The sequence below is a fragment of the Pagrus pagrus genome (genome assembly GCF_965226575.1).
Source record: "Pagrus pagrus genome assembly, chromosome: 3".
Classification (NCBI taxonomy): Eukaryota; Metazoa; Chordata; class Actinopteri; order Spariformes; family Sparidae; genus Pagrus; species Pagrus pagrus.
The window spans coordinates 17,892,831-17,912,371 of NC_140187.1; the positions used below are offsets into that span (position 1 = coordinate 17,892,831).

At 42.2% G+C, this 19,541-nt stretch overlaps 1 protein-coding gene across 1 annotated transcript; it reads right to left on the reverse strand.

Moving 5' to 3' along the window:
• Positions 1–667: 667 nt before the first annotated feature.
• Positions 668–17,842, reverse strand: dstyk (dual serine/threonine and tyrosine protein kinase). The gene is made up of 14 exons (XM_084349383.1): positions 16,633–17,842; positions 15,011–15,420; positions 11,111–11,617; positions 10,759–10,954; positions 8,379–8,617; positions 7,932–8,015; positions 7,670–7,846; positions 4,797–4,926; positions 4,312–4,468; positions 3,650–3,782; positions 3,438–3,551; positions 2,054–2,168; positions 1,654–1,788; positions 668–1,291 (listed from the first exon to the last, which is right to left on the reverse strand). Exons 1-14 carry the CDS (start codon positions 16,835–16,837, stop codon positions 1,104–1,106), a joined length of 2,790 nt encoding a protein of 929 aa, XP_084205509.1. The 5' UTR covers positions 16,838–17,842; the 3' UTR covers positions 668–1,103.
• Positions 17,843–19,541: the final 1,699 nt, after the last annotated feature.

Consider the following 19,541-nt stretch of genomic DNA (forward strand, 5'->3'; position numbering starts at 1 on the left):
AAAATGTGCATTTTCCAGAATTTTGTGCATTTCAGAGCAGTGATTTCCAAAGAAAAGTCTAATTTTTTCATCCACCTAATAGCAGAGCACATTAAGTCTCTCCTGTAGTGGAATCAACATATTCTTGTGTGAACTGTTGTCGTCAAAAATAAGAAAATTACTTCAACATTTAAGTTAAAGGGTGGTCTTACCAGCTGTAATACTGGCAGAAATATTCATTTCTAATACCGATAGTTTATTTTAAAGCATTTATCCGCCGATACAGATGACGTGTCGATATTACTGTGCATCCCTAGTCACCTGAAGGCTCAAAAGATGATTCACAGGACAGAAAGCAGCACAAAATTTCATGTATTTTTAGACTTTTCTCAAATTTCTTCAAATTTCTCAAAAAGTCAATCTAAGCTTCTAAAAGCTACTCAGACAAAACACAAAGAAAACAAAACCACTAATCAGTTGAAGTGGTCATACCCGGGGGCATATAAAACCAGTGACGAGGTGTCGCAAGAGACATTCCTTCCTTTGTATTAAGGAGTCACGAGACAAAAAGGTCGTAAACCTCTGATTCAATAAAACAGTAAAACTTTCTTCCCTCAGTCACACAGTGACCGTCATGACAGTCACACAGTCGTAAACCAGTTAATGAACAGCTTCACAGGCAGTCATGTGTTGTAACAGATCATTTTATTAAAAAAAGATGTATTTGTATAGATGCAGACATGTTCAGTTTAAATACAATCTAAAATTAATCTTTTATATATTTATATTTTTTTCATAATACTGTGAATGGACTACTTTTAAAACAATTTGCATCTAGTTATAATCCTATGACCAAGTAGCAATTAGCACGGCAGCTACGACGAAAGCAGACTGTAGAGTTTGTATACAAATACACAACGCACAAACAATAAAACACACATATTTGCAAACTTCCTGGTCTGTATCAACTCCTCATAAATAATGTAAATCCAACGACTGTGAACGAGGAGGACAGCTCGAACGTTATTCACCGGTCACCTTCTCTTCTCCGTTCCTCATAAATATACGAAACACTTTCCTGGTCGGGATCCAGGTGGTCGGGTGTTAGTTTGTCTGGAGTGTTTTCAGTTTGAGTCCTCCAGGCTGCTGCTTTTCTGCTCCGAGCCGCAGTTGCAGAGCCGGACCATGATGCTTTGCAGGCTGGGCTCCACAATACCGAGCATCGGCCTTTGGGAAGGGTCCCCGTTCCAGCAGGCCTCCATCAGCTGCCAGCACTCCTCGTCGAAACTGGACAACCGCTCGGGCCTGGCTCCTGGAGACGACACAAGTGAGACGTCAAGGCTTCGTGTTTGAAGACTGACATGTTTTTCATTTCTATTCGTCTACCTGATAGAGAGACCGCCTAAAAAGGAGGGTGCTGGCCAGCTTACAAGCAAACTGGTGTGGTTCATTGTGGTTTAAAAGTGAACCAACCAACCACAAGATGTTTTGACAGTAGATGTGATTTTAACTGCACATTTAATGTCAAGAAAGCATTCTGTATGAGTTATAAGGATCAGCAACACTGTCCAATCAATGAGAGTTTGTAAAAAAGTCAGTAACTTGTTTTTTACTTGGTCCGGCCCGAACGAACTGAGCTGCAGGTGTGAAAGCGATCTGTTTATGTTTGTTTACCTTTTTTAACGTTATTCCACAGCTGGTCCTTACTGGAGCATTTCTCAAAGGCTTCTGGGAGTTTCACTGAACCAGTGCAGAGATACCAGAAAAGGATCCCGAAGGCGTAGACATCCACAGAGTTATCATACTTTCCTGTGAGGAGAAGCGTCACAATGGAGAGAAAACCTTTGAACATCTCACAACATTCCTGCACAATTGGGTACAATGATGACATAAGACATAATTCCTCCTCTGATGAGATTTCGTCTATAACAGTTCACGTAACTTGGTTTTCCCGTCAAGAATGTAAACACACTTGTGTGAGCCACCAGTAGCTGCTTGTTCACACAGCTGTGACCATTTAAACAGTTTGAAGCTGTGATTAAATTAGGGCCCGTGTGACCGCTCAGTGACGTACCTGTGAACAGCTCTGGAGCCATGTGGATGGGCGTTCCAACGATGCTGCCAGACATCATGGCCTCTGGTTTACAGAAGCCCAGGTCTGTGATCTTTGCACGGTTCTGTTTGTCCAACTGGAAAAAAATAAATTAAAAGAGTGCAAAGCTTGTTAGGTCATTTTCTTTTCCAGGAAAATATTAGTAACAATCAGAAGCTGTTGTAAGAACTTAAAGGGTTTTGTCAGGTGCCGTCTTTAAACACACCATTTACAGTTTGTAATGGGACACTGAACGACCCGGGAATGACACTCAACAATCAACCATCTTTGTCTTGAATCTCTGTCACTCAGAAATGTCCTGAACAAAGCAAAATACTAAGAGAAGAGGGGCAGAGGGCTCTCTGCAGACACACACACACACACACTTCTAGTGGTCATAAGTGATGATTGTGAGGGGTTACTTTGAGTCTATACGTTGTTTTTAGGAAAATCATGCATAGTGTATCTTTAAAAGTTGCAGGTCTGACCTTTAATATAAACAAGAAAACAAAAAGCTTTGCATGATCCCAAGACTACCGTTGATCTCCAACATCTTTAGTTTCTGATGTTCAGATAGTAGAGTAAGATGGCAGCTGGTGTGAAAACATCACTTTCATCTGAATTATCCCCCAAAATAAATCTGTGAGTCAGTTTACGGTGAAAAATACACACTGTAGTTGCTAGATAGTGAATCATTTATATCTACAATGTTTAAATGTTGTTCATAAAGTCTGAGCTGGGTGCCCGGCTCTATTGTTCAGCTACTGTGTTGAAGTGATTAACAGCAGGTGCGGCAGAAAAATGACTTTTACACATTTTGACTCACAAAAAAGAAAAACAAAACCAAAAAACAAGTAAAAGTTATACTGGGCCAATTGTATACGTCATTGTATAGCTCATCCCTGGGGTGTTGTGATACATCTACTACAGACACGAGTGACGAATTAAAGGAAAAACCTGAATAAACGAGTGGAGAAACATTACAAAAGGTGGCTCTGTTACGCTGCGGGGGGCATGGTTTGAGTCCACTTGTCCCTCTACGGAGAGGGTCACTGCAAATCAATACAAAGTTGTTCTGCATGATCACTTTTATCCTATAACGAAACATTTCTAACCTGATGGGAGTGGTCTCTTCCAGGATGACAATGCCCCCATCCATAGGTCATGAGGGCTCACTGAATGGTTTGATGAGTGTGAAAATGATATGATGCAGCCTTCACAGCCACCAGATCTCAACCCAAACACCTCACTGTGACACTTAATGTTGGTTTTTCCTTTAATTTGTCACCTACCTGTGCTCATAAAAGCAAAGCACAGACATAGAAAACACCTCAGAAGTCATAGGCTCTATACTTGCTGATCTCACCAGAACATTTTTTAGCTTTATGTCTCGGTGCAGGAGGCCCTGACTGTGCAGGAAGCGGATCCCTTCCACCACATCCAGAGCGATCTGAAGTCTCTCCCTCAGTGATAAGCCAGCCTGGTAGACGAAAACAGCAAAGTAGAAAGAGTGAGATGGAAGATTAAGTTTGTGTTTAAGTAACACGTCTGTTTCTAATCGCTGCATCATCAAGTCACCTTCAGGCCTGTGTAGAGGTCCCTGTGCAGCCGCTCCATGATGAGCAGCACGGCGATGCTGGAGCCGCCTCCGTAGGTGTAATCGATCACAGAGCCGTGCAGGTCGACGAGACGCTCGTGCTTGGGCAGAGTCCTGAAGGAAAAATGGTTCATTTACATTTTTATTTGATTTTATTTGTCCTTCATTAAATCAGGTAAGTCATTAGGGACATATTATTTTTTACAATGGCAGCCTGTCATATTATCATAACACAACCACTGTGACGCAGCCTCAGTCCTGCATTCCTCAGGTTTATGGCAGTTGGAGCAGGTGAGCATTAATAAGACAAGCTGGCACGTTTGCCATGATGACACAGAACCGCCTCGAGGCTTCAACAGTCAAAACTAGTTTTTGTACAGTGGGTGGAGTTGGGCCTTTATAACAAGGCAGCTGTCAAGTCCACTGAATACAGTTCTGCTCTTGATAAATCTGCTTTTAAGACTTGCTCAAGCTGCTTTAAAATTCACATGCACACCTCTCAGTGTCAGTAAAATACACTGCCAGCTGTGACGAGTGTTCAGTGTGAAGAATCAAAATAAGTTTCAGACACACAGCTGCTGAGATCACGCCACAGCAGCTGTCTGTGTGTGTGATGTTTACACGCTCGCTCTCACTAACTCACCTCGTGTAGTGAAACTCCAAAGCCAGGTCGTTCCAGTGTTTATCGTCAGGTGGTACCACAGACTTTAAGGCGCACGGGTAGCGTCCTCCCCAGCTGTCACACAGGTACACGACTCCGTACTGGCCCCGACCCAACTCTCGCCCCAGTTTAGGCTTGCCTGTCAGAAAACAATGCAGTCGTGAGCCTCGAAAATGTGATTTGCTGATTGTGACTCGACTCAGAGTTTGAGCTTCACTGAGCTAAAAGGGGAAGTTTCTCTGTGCTCAGCTTAAATCTAAGCTCATGACTCGACAGTGAAGTAGGAGACATCTCATGTCCAGTAGTTTTTGTAAATGGAGCAGAGGTCTGGTGGAGATATTAAAGGTCATAAATGGCCGTGAGCAATAGATATAATTAGCATAATCAAAAGTAAACGCTATGTTGTTGTTCGTGGAGCAGTTTCACTTGATGCGTGTGAACAATGGGAGAGTTTGGTGGTGACTCACCGTGTAGCAGCACATCTCTGAGGGAGCGGCTCTCCAGAGACAGGCGGGCCAGCCGTGGGGCGTGGTCCTTTCTCACACGCAGCCACAGGTCCTCAGTGCGCTCCAGTCGCCCCGTGTGCCCTTCCTCCAGCTACGAACACAAACACATGACATTACATCTCATGGTTAGCATTAACAGCAGCTGCTAAGTGACTGGTTTCATTTGTTAACGGTTATTTCATTTTGCAAAATGGTGGTTTATGTTTTTGCGGTTGTGATTTTATTTCTGAGTGTGTCTGAACTGCATGTTCTTGGTCCATCCTGTTGCATCTAAAGCTGTCAAGTTCTCACTGACTTCAGGCCAGCTGCCTTTGACCTCTGTGGCGATGTCGTCATTTGTCAGACTGGTTAATGAGCATTGAGTCGCTCCTCGATGTATTTCATTTTTTTGTTGAGTTCTCATCGCCAGTGTTTACTTTGCGCTGAGCTTTAACTTTAAAGTCAACATGAGAACAAACATGTTGGGAAGTTTGCTCACTACACTGCAACTGCATCCCTGAGAGTGAGGCACCAAATGTATGTGGGTGGTGATTTTTTTTGTTTTTGTCTACTCTGAACTGAACGGCCACCAGTCTGCTTTGATAGAAATGATAAAATATTTTAGTTTGCATGCAGCATGTTGTGGCAAGCTTGTCAACAAACCGAGTCAGCTCTGAAAGCAGAATCTCTAATGTGCAGGAGCGCACTGAACCAAAGGAAAATGGCTATAAACAGACGCCTGAAAATCTGACCCACATTGGTCTGTAACCACAAACATCACATTGTTGCAACGTGGGGGATCTTAGAAAAGTGTCTGTCATCTTTTCACTACAGTAAAAATGATCCTGCTTTTAAATTCCTGTGCGATGAGGAAAGCTTTCCTTTGACAATCCTCTCTACTTTGCACATTCAAGAGCTCCTCTGTGACAAACTGCATACCGACATCCTGCAGGCCAGAGTTTCTGCCTCTGTTAGTCACAGACAGGAATGTGACAGTAGTATAATGTTATTTTATTGGGTTGACTTTTTTTGCAGGGCACTCAGTCAAATAAATAAATGAAATTAGGATATTTCTGTCAGTCAAGAGCCCTGCACATACAAAGCATTGCCAAGTCATGTCTTCCATAAGACTGCCACGATCAACCAGTGTATTTGGGTAACTGCATTAGGAGTGATGAATTGGCGAGCATGGAAATGCAGTCAGTGATGTGACACACACTGCAAGTCATGTGATGATTCTCATCACAGCAATTTGACTGAAAAGGATTTGTCAAGGACCTCATGGAGGAGGTCGCAGCAATTAGCATAACAGAGCTTAAAAGGCAAAACATTTCATGTGAAGAGAAATAAATACGCTGTAGCACGAGCTGTGCGGCGCCTGAGAGCCAATAAAAGCTCTCTATAGAGAGGACATCGAGGGCATGACGGGGATTTCACACAGTTTAATGAAGCAATGTAGTCCATTCGAAAAAATATAAGACAATATTTGTCTTCCAAACCGCTCAAGTGAATCAACAAAGAATTAGCACAAACCTTTTTTTTCTGCTCAGGTGATTAATGTCACACTCATTCAAAGCTACAATAAATATAGTGTCTGGCTGCGTTTCTCCAAAAGCTGAGGTGGCTTCAACTTTTTCGCCGAAGCCGAATGGATTTTTTTGCAGAACTCCCTGCAGCCAACACAGCCACAGCCAAAACAGACTGCCCTCATTAAAATGAATGGGAAGACCTGCGTTTACGCCACACCACCTGATTTTATCTGAAACCAGCCTTAAAGGGGCCCCATGTAGCAATTTCTAGCAATTTACATGTATTCATCACTTTTTTATTGGCCATGAGCAGATTGTAACGTGACGTGAAAAATCAGACCTACCCCGTCTCTCTCAGTTGCCTACAAAAGCCTGTGGACGATTTGTTTAAGTTGTTTAATGCTGCTGGACTGTGGATTTCTTTGTGAGGTAGAATTTTCTGTGACAGTGACTTTATGTAGGGCCTCGAGTGCCTCTCTCTGCTCCGCTAACAGAGAGCAACAGTAGCTAACGTTAGTTTAGGAATGGAGTCCTCTACCGTAAACTAATGACTGGCTTTCAGCACAAAACTGAAGCTCCAATGATCAAATATATGATCATTTACTCACCCAGATAACTTTGGTGTCATTTGAAGTTGTTCGGATGAAATTAGATCCAGTGTAGCGCCGATATATCCATATAATGCGAGTGACGGGGCACTGACACACAGCCTCTATATAACGCATTATCTGCCACGAAACTAGTTCATTTCACCAATATTTTGTCATGATACACTAGTGCTATTCCCCTCTGAGTCCAGGCTCGTCTGTTATCAACATCCGGGGTCAAACTAGCAGCAGCAGCTACAGGTAAACAAGCCGGGCTGTCGCGGGTGCGCGCGCAGCTCAGAGATGACATCTTCCAGGTCAGAGGTAGTAGGTCAACCTACAGACCCCGGATGTTGATAACAGATAAGCCCGGACTCAGAGGGGAATAGAACTGCTCATAGAGGCTGCGCTTCGGTGCCCCGTCACTCGCATTATATGGATATACGCGGCGCTCCACTGGATCTAATTTCGTCCGAACGACGCCAAATGACACCAAAGTTATCTGGGTGAGTAAATGATCATATATTTTGCTAGAAATAAGGTCCAGGTTGTAAAAAACGGTAGTTATCCTTTAATCTGGCTACCTTTAATACTTCATAACAAAAAATAAATAAAAATATGATAGAACAGTGAACAACAAATTATATGGTCAGGGGAAAAAAGAGTTTTTAAGTTATATATTAAACGAAAAGTAGGAATATAACAGGGCACAGAACTACAAGAAAGATGAAGAGCTCACCTGGCGTAGAGATGCTGCAAAGGCCTCATGGGAGCTGTTGAGGCGCGTTCTGAACTGGGAGCAGATGCTTCTGGCTAGTTTGGCAGCACTGAGACTTTCTATGGCGTCCTGGGCCACTTTCCGCTTCCACTCTGGCGTGATGGCAGGAGGGTTCACGAACGTTATCCTGTGGATTATCTAGAAACGAGACACAGAGTGGGGTTAGGGTCAGGGTTAAGTCACCACGCTGTTTGAAACCGGCTGAAATTCATTCGACTCTGACCTGCTTGATTTGCTCCCAGAAGAGTCTCGTGACAGAGGATCCTGAAGTAAAGGTGACCTCTACATGATAGGCAGCATTTAATAACTGGGACAGAGAGAAAATGAAGTAAATGTGCAGGAAAACACACAAATTACCAGTAAATGTCATCTGAGGCCTCTGGCACTGAAGCCAAGTGGAGTTGATGGAGGATAATGAGGTTCACAAAGTCTTCTTTAAATGTTTCTTAGAATATTTATTCTGTTTCTGCATCTGTGTGACCCCATGTTGAACCCTTTGTTTGGTTTACTTCTGTTAGTTCACACTTAAGTATAAATGGTTAAATAAATAGTGGAGAGAGGAGACAGAACAGGGCTGTTGAGTCATCTGACAACACATTTAAGCATTTTCATACTTAATCTTAACAAGCACACTAAATACAGTTCCTGTTTTGTGTTTTTTTTAGCAAACCTGTTTGAGGTGATTGGAAGTGATATTGTGGACAGAGGATTCGATGTGAGACTTCTCCAGACTGTTGAGACATCGCTCGAGAGTTCCTACGAAGCTCTCCCTCAAATAGTCCACAGAGCTGATGAGCTTATTCGCCACGGCCTGATTCAAACGGACTACTATCAGCTCCTGGATCTGGTGGATGCAAGATTTGATCTCCTTTGACGTAACGGGCTCTCCATTAGTTGTTACAATGATGTCTGCAATTGACAGAAAGACAGAGAAGGAGAGTTTGACGGGTTAAGATGCAGTGTATGTAACCAAGTGCAACAGAGAAATACTCATTAATCAGTGTTGTCAGATATTAGTATGGAAGTCACTTTCAATCAATTATTATCACAATATTATTTTAAGTCGACATCGCCGAGCCCTTAATCACATAATACAGAGAAGTTTTTGGTTTTTTTAATTCTACACTGATTGATATAAAAGGGGTGGACAAAATAATAGAAACACCTCTGTATAACACAATATAACTCAGCAGAACAACAAACTGCAGCTTCCGAACCAACCACACAGTTAAATCAACACCTAGAGCGCATACCTCCGCCAAGGTCCAACAGTCCACCTTGATTCAATCAAGCCTGAGCCAGTGTCACATAAAACATATTTAAATCCTCTTGATCCAAATTATACTCACTCAGACACCAGCCACCTAAACACGCCTGATTTTTTTTCCATCAAGATCCATGCATTACTCCCCAAGAAATTAACGAAAAAGTAAATGGGGTCTATTCTGGGTTGAGACCCATCCTCCATCCTGGTTTCATGGAATTAATATTTTTTGTGTAATCCTGCTGACAAACCAACCAACAAGCAAACAAACATAACACAACAAAAACTTAACATCATTACCTTCATGAAGGGAGATTTTATTGCAGGACTGTTAGTTTAAGCTATGTGTGCCTTGTAAAGTGCCAACTGAGTGTACATTCAGAACCAATAACTTGAGGTTATCTTTTTTCGGATCACTCGTATTGCATGAAGAGTGATTTTCATGTGTTCTGTTTTGATGGTTTTGCTTCCAGAAAATGGATGACAAATTTTCCAAACTAATTCTGGAGAACTGCACAGAACGGAAAGAAGCAGAACACAATAACAAGTGAAAGGCCTTTCTCAGCTACTCTCAACCAGAGACGGTGAAAAACTTTATGGGCAGATTGTGAAATGCAGCTGACTCAGCAATGTACCTGTAGGTCTGACTAGAGTCTAAAGACCGTAAAGAGGTAATTCAGGCTACAGACTAGAAAACCCAGTAAAGACAAGTTAGTTGTCTGCTTCAACTGCCTCAAAGACACAAAAGGTCACAAATCCTAAACAGACAAATGAAAAAAGTCTGGGTACCACGAGCCAGACATTTTCAGCAATTGTAAAATAATAAAGAGGGAATATTTTCTCATTAAGTTGAAGATGTAAGAGCATAAAAGATAAAAAGCCACACGTGTGGTCATTTCTGAGTGATCCAATGTGAAATCGCAGATTCAATGATATGATTTCGTGCAGCTCAAGAGGAGAAAACAACTGCTCATGTACTTTCAAACAGGGGCTTCAGTGAAGAGATTAAATCACTTTTTCAGAGTTTAAAACACTTTTTCATAATAACATCAGACCACTTCACTTCTGGATTGAATCCAAACAATGTCAGAAATTTCTTTGTGGAAAAAAAGCAAATGTAAATTAAAACATTTAAAAAGGATCACAGCTTTGTCTGCTTAATTTGAAGTCACAATTTGAAGCATGTGAGCTGTAAAAACATAACTCAATAGTGAGTGTGTGTAGTAAGCATGCGAAAAATCCTTTGCTTGTTCTAAGAAGTCTGACAGCAGTAGAGACAGAAATCTATAAATTAACTTTGCTGGCCAGACATGATTACTACTGATAAAGTCAAAACATGTCCTGTTCAATGGCCATGACAATCACAAGCTTGTTTTGAGCTTTAGAAAACTTTACAGTAATATTCTCACCTGGTTTGCACTCTCATACTTTTGTTTTTGTAGCTTTTTGTTAACATTCAACTTGACTTGATGACATCAAAGACACTTCTTTGATATAAACAAGTTTAATCAGACAATAAAATCTTCTCTGCCATCTCTCCTCAACTCTGTGGGAGTTGTAATTGTCAACAGCTTATTATCAAACAGTGGTTAATTCACTGCATTAAATGAGTTAAATCTCAGGGGGAATGTATTAGTTCCATCAAATATTATATACATGTGTATTCTACCATCTATAATGTTTTCGAGATCGATATCTTCATAAATAATATGGAAAATCTTAAACAACCACAGAGAGGAAACCCCACCTGCCCCGTGGCGTTTATCCAAAGTGCTTACTCACTAACCTGTAAACTCCAGGTTGGCAGCGTCCTCCAGCAGCTGCTCCTTCATGCTGCTCAGTGTCTCCACAATCATCTCCTTCATCTCCTCCTGTTTGCGGTTTGCGATGGCCATGAGGGAGGTGAAGAGTTCACCCTCTTTCTCACGAGTGTACTCCAGCCTGCGTGGCGTTATCTGCAGGTCCCTCTGCATGTCAAAGGCCTGCAGGGAAGAGGAGCAGAAGGAACAACGGTCTGTTGGTGATTTTTCACGGGCTCACTGGGTCAAAGCAGACTGAAACTAAGCAGCTCTTGCAGTGGGATTAATTACTATCACACGACGCAGTGAAACAATCACAGACTTGTATCATCCTCTTACCTGGTTAATGAAGAGATCTAGACAGCGACAATGAATCCCATTAAGCAGGTTGGCGGCCTCCACCTGTTGGTTCTGAAGCACTTGGCGAGTAAAAGGCACCAGCAACCGATGCAGTCTTTCGAAAGCCTCACCCAGCATGCTCTGGGGTTTGGCACCCGGTGTGGGCATCTGTGTAGGGGCGCCACAGGAGCAGTTTCCTGTCGGGCCACTGAGGAAGCCGAGGGAGAGAAGCTGCTTATGGAGGGCGCTCTTCTCCCTCTCCTTTTCCTTCTCGGCACGGCGGCCGGGCTCTGGGGAGGCTGCTGGTATGGTGTCAGGGATACGAACAAAACAGATGGGAAAGGAGAGCATCTCTTTGACCTTCCAGAGCTCAGCCGCCTGCTCTGTGCTTAGAGAGTCCTGGTTAATGGCGTAAAGTATGATGGGGATCACGTTACGAGTACAGTCTTCCAGGGCTTCTTCTATGGGCTGGACACTCGGACAGGGCACCACCATGACCTTTGCTTCCTGAGGACGAAACACAAAGAAACGATAAACAACGTTACTTTCATTTCAAGCAATTTGGTTTATCTACAGGAAATTATTAGGAAATGAGGTTCTGTAAAAAAGCCCAGCTGACCCAAATCAAACAAAAACTACTTTTGACATTTACTTTGAGTGAAATCCAGCCATGCAGACACCACTAGAAGGATACCACTGTATTTAGTTGCCACATTTTTGCTGCAGCCTGCCATTGAACAAAAAATGGAGGTAAAGGGAATTTGAAGCTGCTTTGGCCTGTCACGATAAATACTTTTGTTGAATGATATATTGTCCCATAAACACTTCTTCCTTTGAAAAGATTTTATTTACACCCTCAAAGCTTGGACGATCTCGTGCACCAACTTCCAACAGGGTGCGCGCTAACGTGTTTAGCTTAGCTGTTACAATTAAGATGTCAGCCAACCAATTTACGCCAGGAAATGTTCACACGGATACCACTGCCACAGGAAGAGAAGTACACACACATCACATGCTCCTTCTATTCCTGAACACAGAATGGTAAATAAATATTTGTGCTGGTCTTGGGAAAGTCTGCGACAGGGCAGAAACATGACACAACTCAAAAGGTTTTCTTAACCCTTGATAAATAACGGCATTAACAAAAATAGACTCAGAGACAGCTTGAGAGGGAGACCATGACGAGGGAAAAGACAGCCAGAGAAAAGAGGCAAAAATGACCCGCAGCTGCACAAAGGAGACAGTCAGTCCTGTCTCCAAGAAACAAGAGCGGAGCCCATCTGAGCAGTCTCTTTGGAACAAAGATAGCCTGCAAACATTTTGTTCACAACCAATCAGAATCAATTTAATGTTTGAATTGGCTCAATGTAGTTCCTTTTCAACAACAACCCTTCAAGGAAATGTCTGTGGCCTGTTTTGAAGCTACTATTTTGTTTCTCAGTGTCAGTATTAATGCGTCCGTCTGACCCAGCTCTACAAAGTGACACAGTCGAGACAAACAGCCATGTAAGAAAATATAATTTTTAGCATTAGCATATTTTAAGCGTGACTGCTAATATCACAGGTCTTCGCTAACAAGCAGACTTCTTCATGCGAATTCATAGAGCGATGGATATGAACATAACAGAATGTGTACCTCAAAAGTATTTTAGAAACGTGGTGATAGGATAGCGCCTTTTATGTCCTCTGGCTGCTTAAGTTGAGCCTGTAAGCATGGGTAAACTCGAGGATGAAGAGAACGCTAATTAAGTCGGTTCTCATCTGTTGGCCCCTAAAACAGTCTACTGTGATTATTGCAGGAGTGTGTGAATACCACAGTGAGCAGAGAGATTCTGTGCCTTTATTTACTCCAACCTAAACATGTTCAACTCTTTTTCATTCAGCAGAAACATAAAGACTGACACTGCTTTAGTTTGCGACCGACCTGGCTGATGAAAAATTGTAGATTCACAACTATTCAAAGTTTTAGATTATTTAATTTTCTTTGAAAGCAGCAGACTTCAGTAAAAAAAAAACTTCAAATACATTCAATCATTCTGTCTCTCATCTATGATAAAGCATGATAATATTACAAACAATAACTCTGCTGTTAAAGTCTCTGAGGTGCTCTCAAGTGTGATCAACTTTCTGACCCAAATAAGGGATTGCAGGTGTCACCGCCTATCAGAGTCACTTGTGAAAATGACTGGATTTACTTCCAGACATTTTCTTTCCAGGTTTCTTTTGCTTTCTGTTTTAGAGATCGGACTCTGATGGACCTTGAAGCAGGAATGTAAGAACTTAGCTCAGCTACACCAACACACTGTTTAAACAATGAAGAACTTCATGCAAACAATGCAATGTAATGCAAGTCTAATTCGATTTATTCCACAATACTAATTGGAGTACTAATGTGCGCTTTTGAAGATGCAGTTAATGTTTATGTGTATAATGTGTGTCAGACATTACAACAAACTGATTTTTATGTTTAAAAACAGTTGTGATAGGTGTTTTTCTTTGACACAGCTCACACAAAATCCTGACTTTTACAAAACTAAAAACCAAATATTTTTCTGTAACCTACCAAACGAGCAGTGTCCCAGAATTCAGTGGTAACCATGGCAACTTCATCACAGCAAAGGGTTTGGGATTTTTTAACATGACCTAGTCATGTGAATCGCACCAGACCAGTGGCATTACGTAAGGGGGTTGGGCGGGTGGGCTGCTCAGAGGCAGAGTGAGGCCTAGTTTCTGAGGTTTTGTGACGCTCGCTCAGAGGCCTTGGTCTAAAGGATTAGGCACTAATTTCCTCGTGTCACACATGAGAAGGAATGACTACAATCGTTACACCATGCTTAATCAATTCACTCCCACAAGACAGTGTGATTTTAAGGTCCATACCACTGCGTCCAAACAATTCTTCCTTTTTCACATAACTTCATCTGTAACCCGTGAATCTGTTTTAAAGAGGAGCGCAAAACCTGAATGTGAGAAAAGCAACTGGAAAATAATTCATTTCTTAAGAGTAGCACACATCAGGTAAAGTAAAACACTGAACAACACAGGAAATAATCAGCTCTGCTCTGTAATCTGTTACTGCTAAGCTGTGTGAACACAAAAATGTTGTTTTTCACACAACACCAGCACTAATTTAAGTGCACTGTGAATAAAATGACTTGTCCTCAACTAATGTCCCTAAAACTCCTCCAAACCTTATTGCATCATAATAGCATCACAATATGAATTTTCTCAGTGATGACTGTAATGTCATTTAATCTGTTCTTGTCATGGGATATTTCACAGACATGCTCAAAGAATATGCAGGACATTGCACAGGCTTCGGCTTCACCTGAAGTTTCCTCTCCAACTATAGAAATGTGCTATTGATTCTCCAAATCATGACCGAAATAACTGAACTGAAACTGACACGCTGCACATCAGTCTGCAGAGGTATCCTCCAGTCGATGCAAGAATGCGTGCATATACAAAAATATTTTAGTGTTGATTCACTGAACACCTGTTTTTGCAATACTAGATTAATCTACTTATGTGATACCATGGGTGCCATAAAGCTGTAACAAAAAAATAGTAATGTACTGATCCCAACATTTGATGTGGCTCATATCGGTTCCAGTGAAAGCTTCCAGAGACCGCCACCTCTCATCCAAGTATGTTCTGCCTCAGCTCACCCCTTTTCTACATCTTGTTCCAAAAATAAAGCAGCGAGCAACATGGTCCCATCGCCAAGCCTTACTGTATGTAAATGGAAACTCTGAGTGAAAGTGTGGAAGTCCAAGAAGAGGAAACAAAGTGATGCCAAAAAGGACCAGTACCACAGAAATGGTTTCATGTCAAACTTCTTGTTTAAACTATGAGGGGATACAATATTGAGAGAGCAGGTTTCTGTGACTTAAAGCCCACCTGTAGCAGTGGATGATGCAGGGTGATCTCCAGCTCTGCTAGCCTGTGGGCCGGGTCCTCGCATTCCTCGTGAATCTCCAAGTCTTCCCGGGGCACCGTATCCCAGCGGCCGCAGTTAGCCGCCAGCTGGTGCACAAGCTCATACTGGCCGGGCAGCGCCAAACTCAGCCGTGTCTGTCTCCCGTGGGTGAAACACAGCTTGCGCCTCTTGCAGACAGTGCCCTGGACTCCTTCACAAGCCTCTCCGGCCTCAGGGCCCAGCGGCAACAGCCTCTCTCCCAGAAGGCAGTTGAGCAGCTGGTAGCGGGCAGCACAGTCCTGGCCGAGTACCAGGATGTACGGGGCAGCGCCCACAGTGTTGCGTAGGAACTCTTCTTCATGGCCCGGGAAAGAGATGCAGCTTAACTGGCCTGGGGAAACAGAAGATGAAACTGTTTATGATATTTAGAGGTGGCTGAGAACAGAGCTTGGTTATCTTCAACCTTATCAGTAACCCAAAACAACACTGTTCACTCGGGCACTCAATGACACAGTATCCTTTATATCAGAGCGTAATTTCCAGAGTATACAGTACGATCACTGTTCCATTGTGGAGATACTAAAACATTTCCGATCAGATATTTTTCTTTGGATTACTATTCCCTGATCTAACCCTAAAATGTGGCGAACACACAGAAGAACCAATTCAACCTCATTATTGAGGGTATCAGACATAATCCTCAGTGATGCTGAGTCACGGTGTAAAAAGGTTATATAACAAAAGAGAGAAGAGAGCAGCAATGGCCTACTTTATATTCCAGTGCAGTCCTTTTTAAACATACATGTGTTCTTACTGTAACTCTAATCTAGCATTCCCCTACACCTAACATGACGCACTAAACCCTATTGTTTCAGACAGACCCGTGCAGAGCATTTGACGGCATGACTTGCACTTAGTTGATAGACTATGCTGGACAGTCAATGCAGATCTATGCATAACCAAAACATCAGATCAAGAAGTATTGTAGGATCTTTCTGCGTCATGTGATGCACATTTTTGTCCAGATAAGTGGCCTAAGTGTAACCAATACATTTGCTAGATGAATCTGGTTAGCAGGTGAAGACACGGGTTAGCTTTCCCCATGAAAGGCAACATTACAGTCTCACTTTTCTGTTGATTGTGGCTAATCTTAAGATTAACATTGTTCATTCAACACTGAGGAAAATTATTTTAACCCTCTCAGCATACTAGCCACTCCGGTAGCTGTGATGTATTACAGTTTATCTGCATACCATCACTACTGAGTGTTAAAGCAGTGTTTCAAGGAAGTACTCATCACAGAGCAATGAAAAACATTTTACAAAGCAATCTTAGTCTGGCACAATTAATGCACAATAAAAGAAAAAGTGTCTGGTGTCTACAGCTCTCAGCCAGCTTGTGGGTGCAGAAATCTCAGCATATTTGGTGCACTTTAGTCTTCTCATGCTTCAGAGAGGGGGCTTAATCTCTTTAGTTTTCCTAACCCTTATTAAAGCTTTTTTTTTTCACTTGGCAGCAGCCATTTGTTCCTTTTGCTTCACTACAGGACACAGAAGTATAACACAGCTATGGGTATGCTACAGCTGCATGTGTTCAAACCTACCTGCCTCCAGAGAAGCCGACTCCGAGCTCATGGTTGATGCACAAGCATTGCTGTAATTTTGCCTTATTTCCCGGAAGAATAAATTAGTCTCTTTCAGGTTCTTCTTCAGCTGGATGGTGTGCTTGTTGTAGCTGTTAAATATCTTCATCAGCTCCCTAGCTAGAGGAGTCGTTTTCTGTTGTTGCACATTTCCCTCCATGGTCATCAGGCTGCTCCTCGACACCTTGACTTGAACTCTCTTCGCTGTGCGTCAATAAACCCTGTTATCACACCTTTTTACTTTCTGTTACTTGCTCGTTAGTTAGTAGTCGTGCTTGTACATCCTCCTTTATCAGTCAAAGAGACACCTTTGTTTACTTCTCTTTGCTGCAACTTATTATTAACATTAGTGTGTTAGTGCTGGACAGTCACCAGTCCCTACAGTGTGTAGTGTCAATGAATAAAGGCTAGGCATCTGTTGTGTTGTTGTTGTTATGATGTGGAAGCTAGCTAGCTGAACGCCGTTGCTCTAACGCAAGATAACTTCAGTCTTATCAGCTCGCGACGAGATTTTAACGATAAGCTAACCGCTATTTCGGCATCTTGTGTTAGCTGCCCTTTTCTAGTTCAAACTGTCTGGCCGTCTGCCTGCAAAGTGAGGAGTGTGTTAAAAAAAAAAAAAAAAAAAAAAGCACCGAGTCCACAATAACGTGCTAAGTAGCCTGCTGTGTTTTGCGACCTAACTAGCTTGTGGTCCAGAAAACGTTAGCGCTGCTAGCCAGAGGGCATCCCCTGCCCGTCCTCGCCTTGGCCTGGCACAGCAGACATATCCTTTAACTTCACGTAAACAGTCCAGGGCGCCGTGTCACATCCGTGCAGCTCCGTGTTTAAGACCCTGACAGTTGCCTCTAGATGACAACAGGATGAGCGCGACAAAAACGTCCGGGTTTTCCTGATGAGACTCCGAGTGGAGGAAAAGATCTTCCTAAACTGGCTCCGGCCCGGAGAAACCAGCGGACATCTTCTTCCACCGCGGAGAGCGACGACAACACACCTTAAATAAAGACCACCGTTTTGTCTTTCGGTGATGAAGATGAAGAGGAGGGTCGGTGGTGGTGGTGGTGCAGGACGAGGTGTGTCCGAACCAAATCACATAGCTGGGGCCAAGCAATCAAATCACTGCAAAACAGAAAGTCGACACAGACAAAGTTAGGGAGAGGAAAGGGCGGGGTTCGGGATGACGCGCTGCACCCTGGGAAATGTAGGCAATATGCGTTTGATACATACACTGTGTACAGTGTGGATAGATGTCTTTGTAGTAAATGTGTTTCAATGACTGTAATCTCAGTGTTTCCAATGGCAACACAGTAAACAGTTTATAAATGCTCAGATCATACAAAGAGCCAACAAAGAAGCTCATTTACCCCAGGAAGATCAACACCGTTAGATGAGATGTGAGGATAACAAAAACAGAAATACTCTAGTATTTGCTAATTCAAAAATGTTGACTCACTGTCACTATCACTCACTGGCATCTAATCAGATAGTGTACACATTTTTTTCAAAGTGCATATAGAGCAGCCCAGGGCTTGAATCTGACCTGTGGCCCTTCGATGCATGTCATCATCCCTCCCTCTCTACCCCTCTCCTGTCCACTCTTCAGCTATCCTATCAAATAAAGGTACAAAAATGCCCCCCAAAATAATAATGATAAAAAGTAATTACATATAATCAGTTAAATAGAGACAACAAGGAGGGTAAATACAGCAGGCAATGAGCCAGCAGCATTGAGTGTCTCATAATGTCAACTTTAGTTCAAGAGGCCCAATCTTATACAAGAAAAGCTGTTCATTTCTCATAAAGAACATACTAATGAGCCTGTGAAGACCGTTGTATGACGTCATCTGTGGCTCTGAAGGTAGCCTTGTAGAGTATATAAGAAAACAGCCCTCATGATACGATCAGGGTTATCTCGGGTTTGGCTTGAGAATTCAAATATATGACAGAAAGCCTGTGTTACAAACCCTGGGGGTGAAGTTTGAAAACATGTGTGTTTACCAGGCACTGTGGGTAAAACAAAAGACAGTAGATGCACTGTGGGAAATTCAGTGTTTCTGGAGCTTGACCCAAAAGGAATATAAGTCAGGGTATACCCTTTAAGATTTAGATGGGTCCAACTTCTTACCTGGCAGTAACGGGCTTCCATAATGACCACAGTAAATATTAGGAGATTAAAAAAATACAAAGTATCATTCATACCCTTGCATTTCTAATTAGTTCACTGAAATGACTAATTTGTTAGCAGATTTTTTATTAAATCCAGTGTAACATGGAAAAGGAACAAGAAACATCTTTCTTGATGGTTACATACACCATCATCAGCATATTAATGTCAATTCTGTGGCTAATTGTGTTCACACATGTCCACTGGTTACCACTTCACATTTCTTAAACCACTTTCATCTCACCTATATACTCACACACATTTCTGCACCTCTTTGTGCATAAAAAAAATCCACTTAACAAGCATTAGTTAAAAAAAATAGACTAATAAATTAAAGTATTATAGAGAAATTTAGAGGTAGAAAACCAGATAACCAGTTCTGGTCATTGCTGGCAGGACTCCATGCTACTAATTAGCCCCCTCTTCTGGCAAACATACTGAATTACATAAACAACACCTTAAATTAGTCGTAATGGATTACTTTTCTTAAAAGCTTAAGTGCTTTAATTTCATAAATGTAAAATAAGGTGACAAATCTTGTTGATTTATGATGTAAATATGTTGGAATGTGTCCACTGTGTGCAGTCAGACGTAGACAACCCCATTAGTACTTATTGGTATTATTTCCCTTAAACTATTATCCTTCCAGTACGTTTTATCTGGTCTCTGTGCTAATCTTTTCTAGCCTGTCTCTTCCTGAGATGAA

Bases quoted from the DNA above. Each gene is read 5' to 3' on its own strand.
- dstyk (XM_084349383.1), bottom strand. From the start codon at position 16,837: ATGACCATGGAGGGAAATGTGCAACAACAGAAAACGACTCCTCTAGCT. The intron at 11,618-15,010 runs GTGGGCTTTAAG...TTTCGTCCTCAG, and splicing joins TGCATCATCCACTGCTACAG to GAAGCAAAGGTCATGGTGGT. The intron at 1,292-1,653 runs GTAAACAAACAT...TGTCGTCTCCAG, and splicing joins GTGGAATAACGTTAAAAAAG to GAGCCAGGCCCGAGCGGTTG.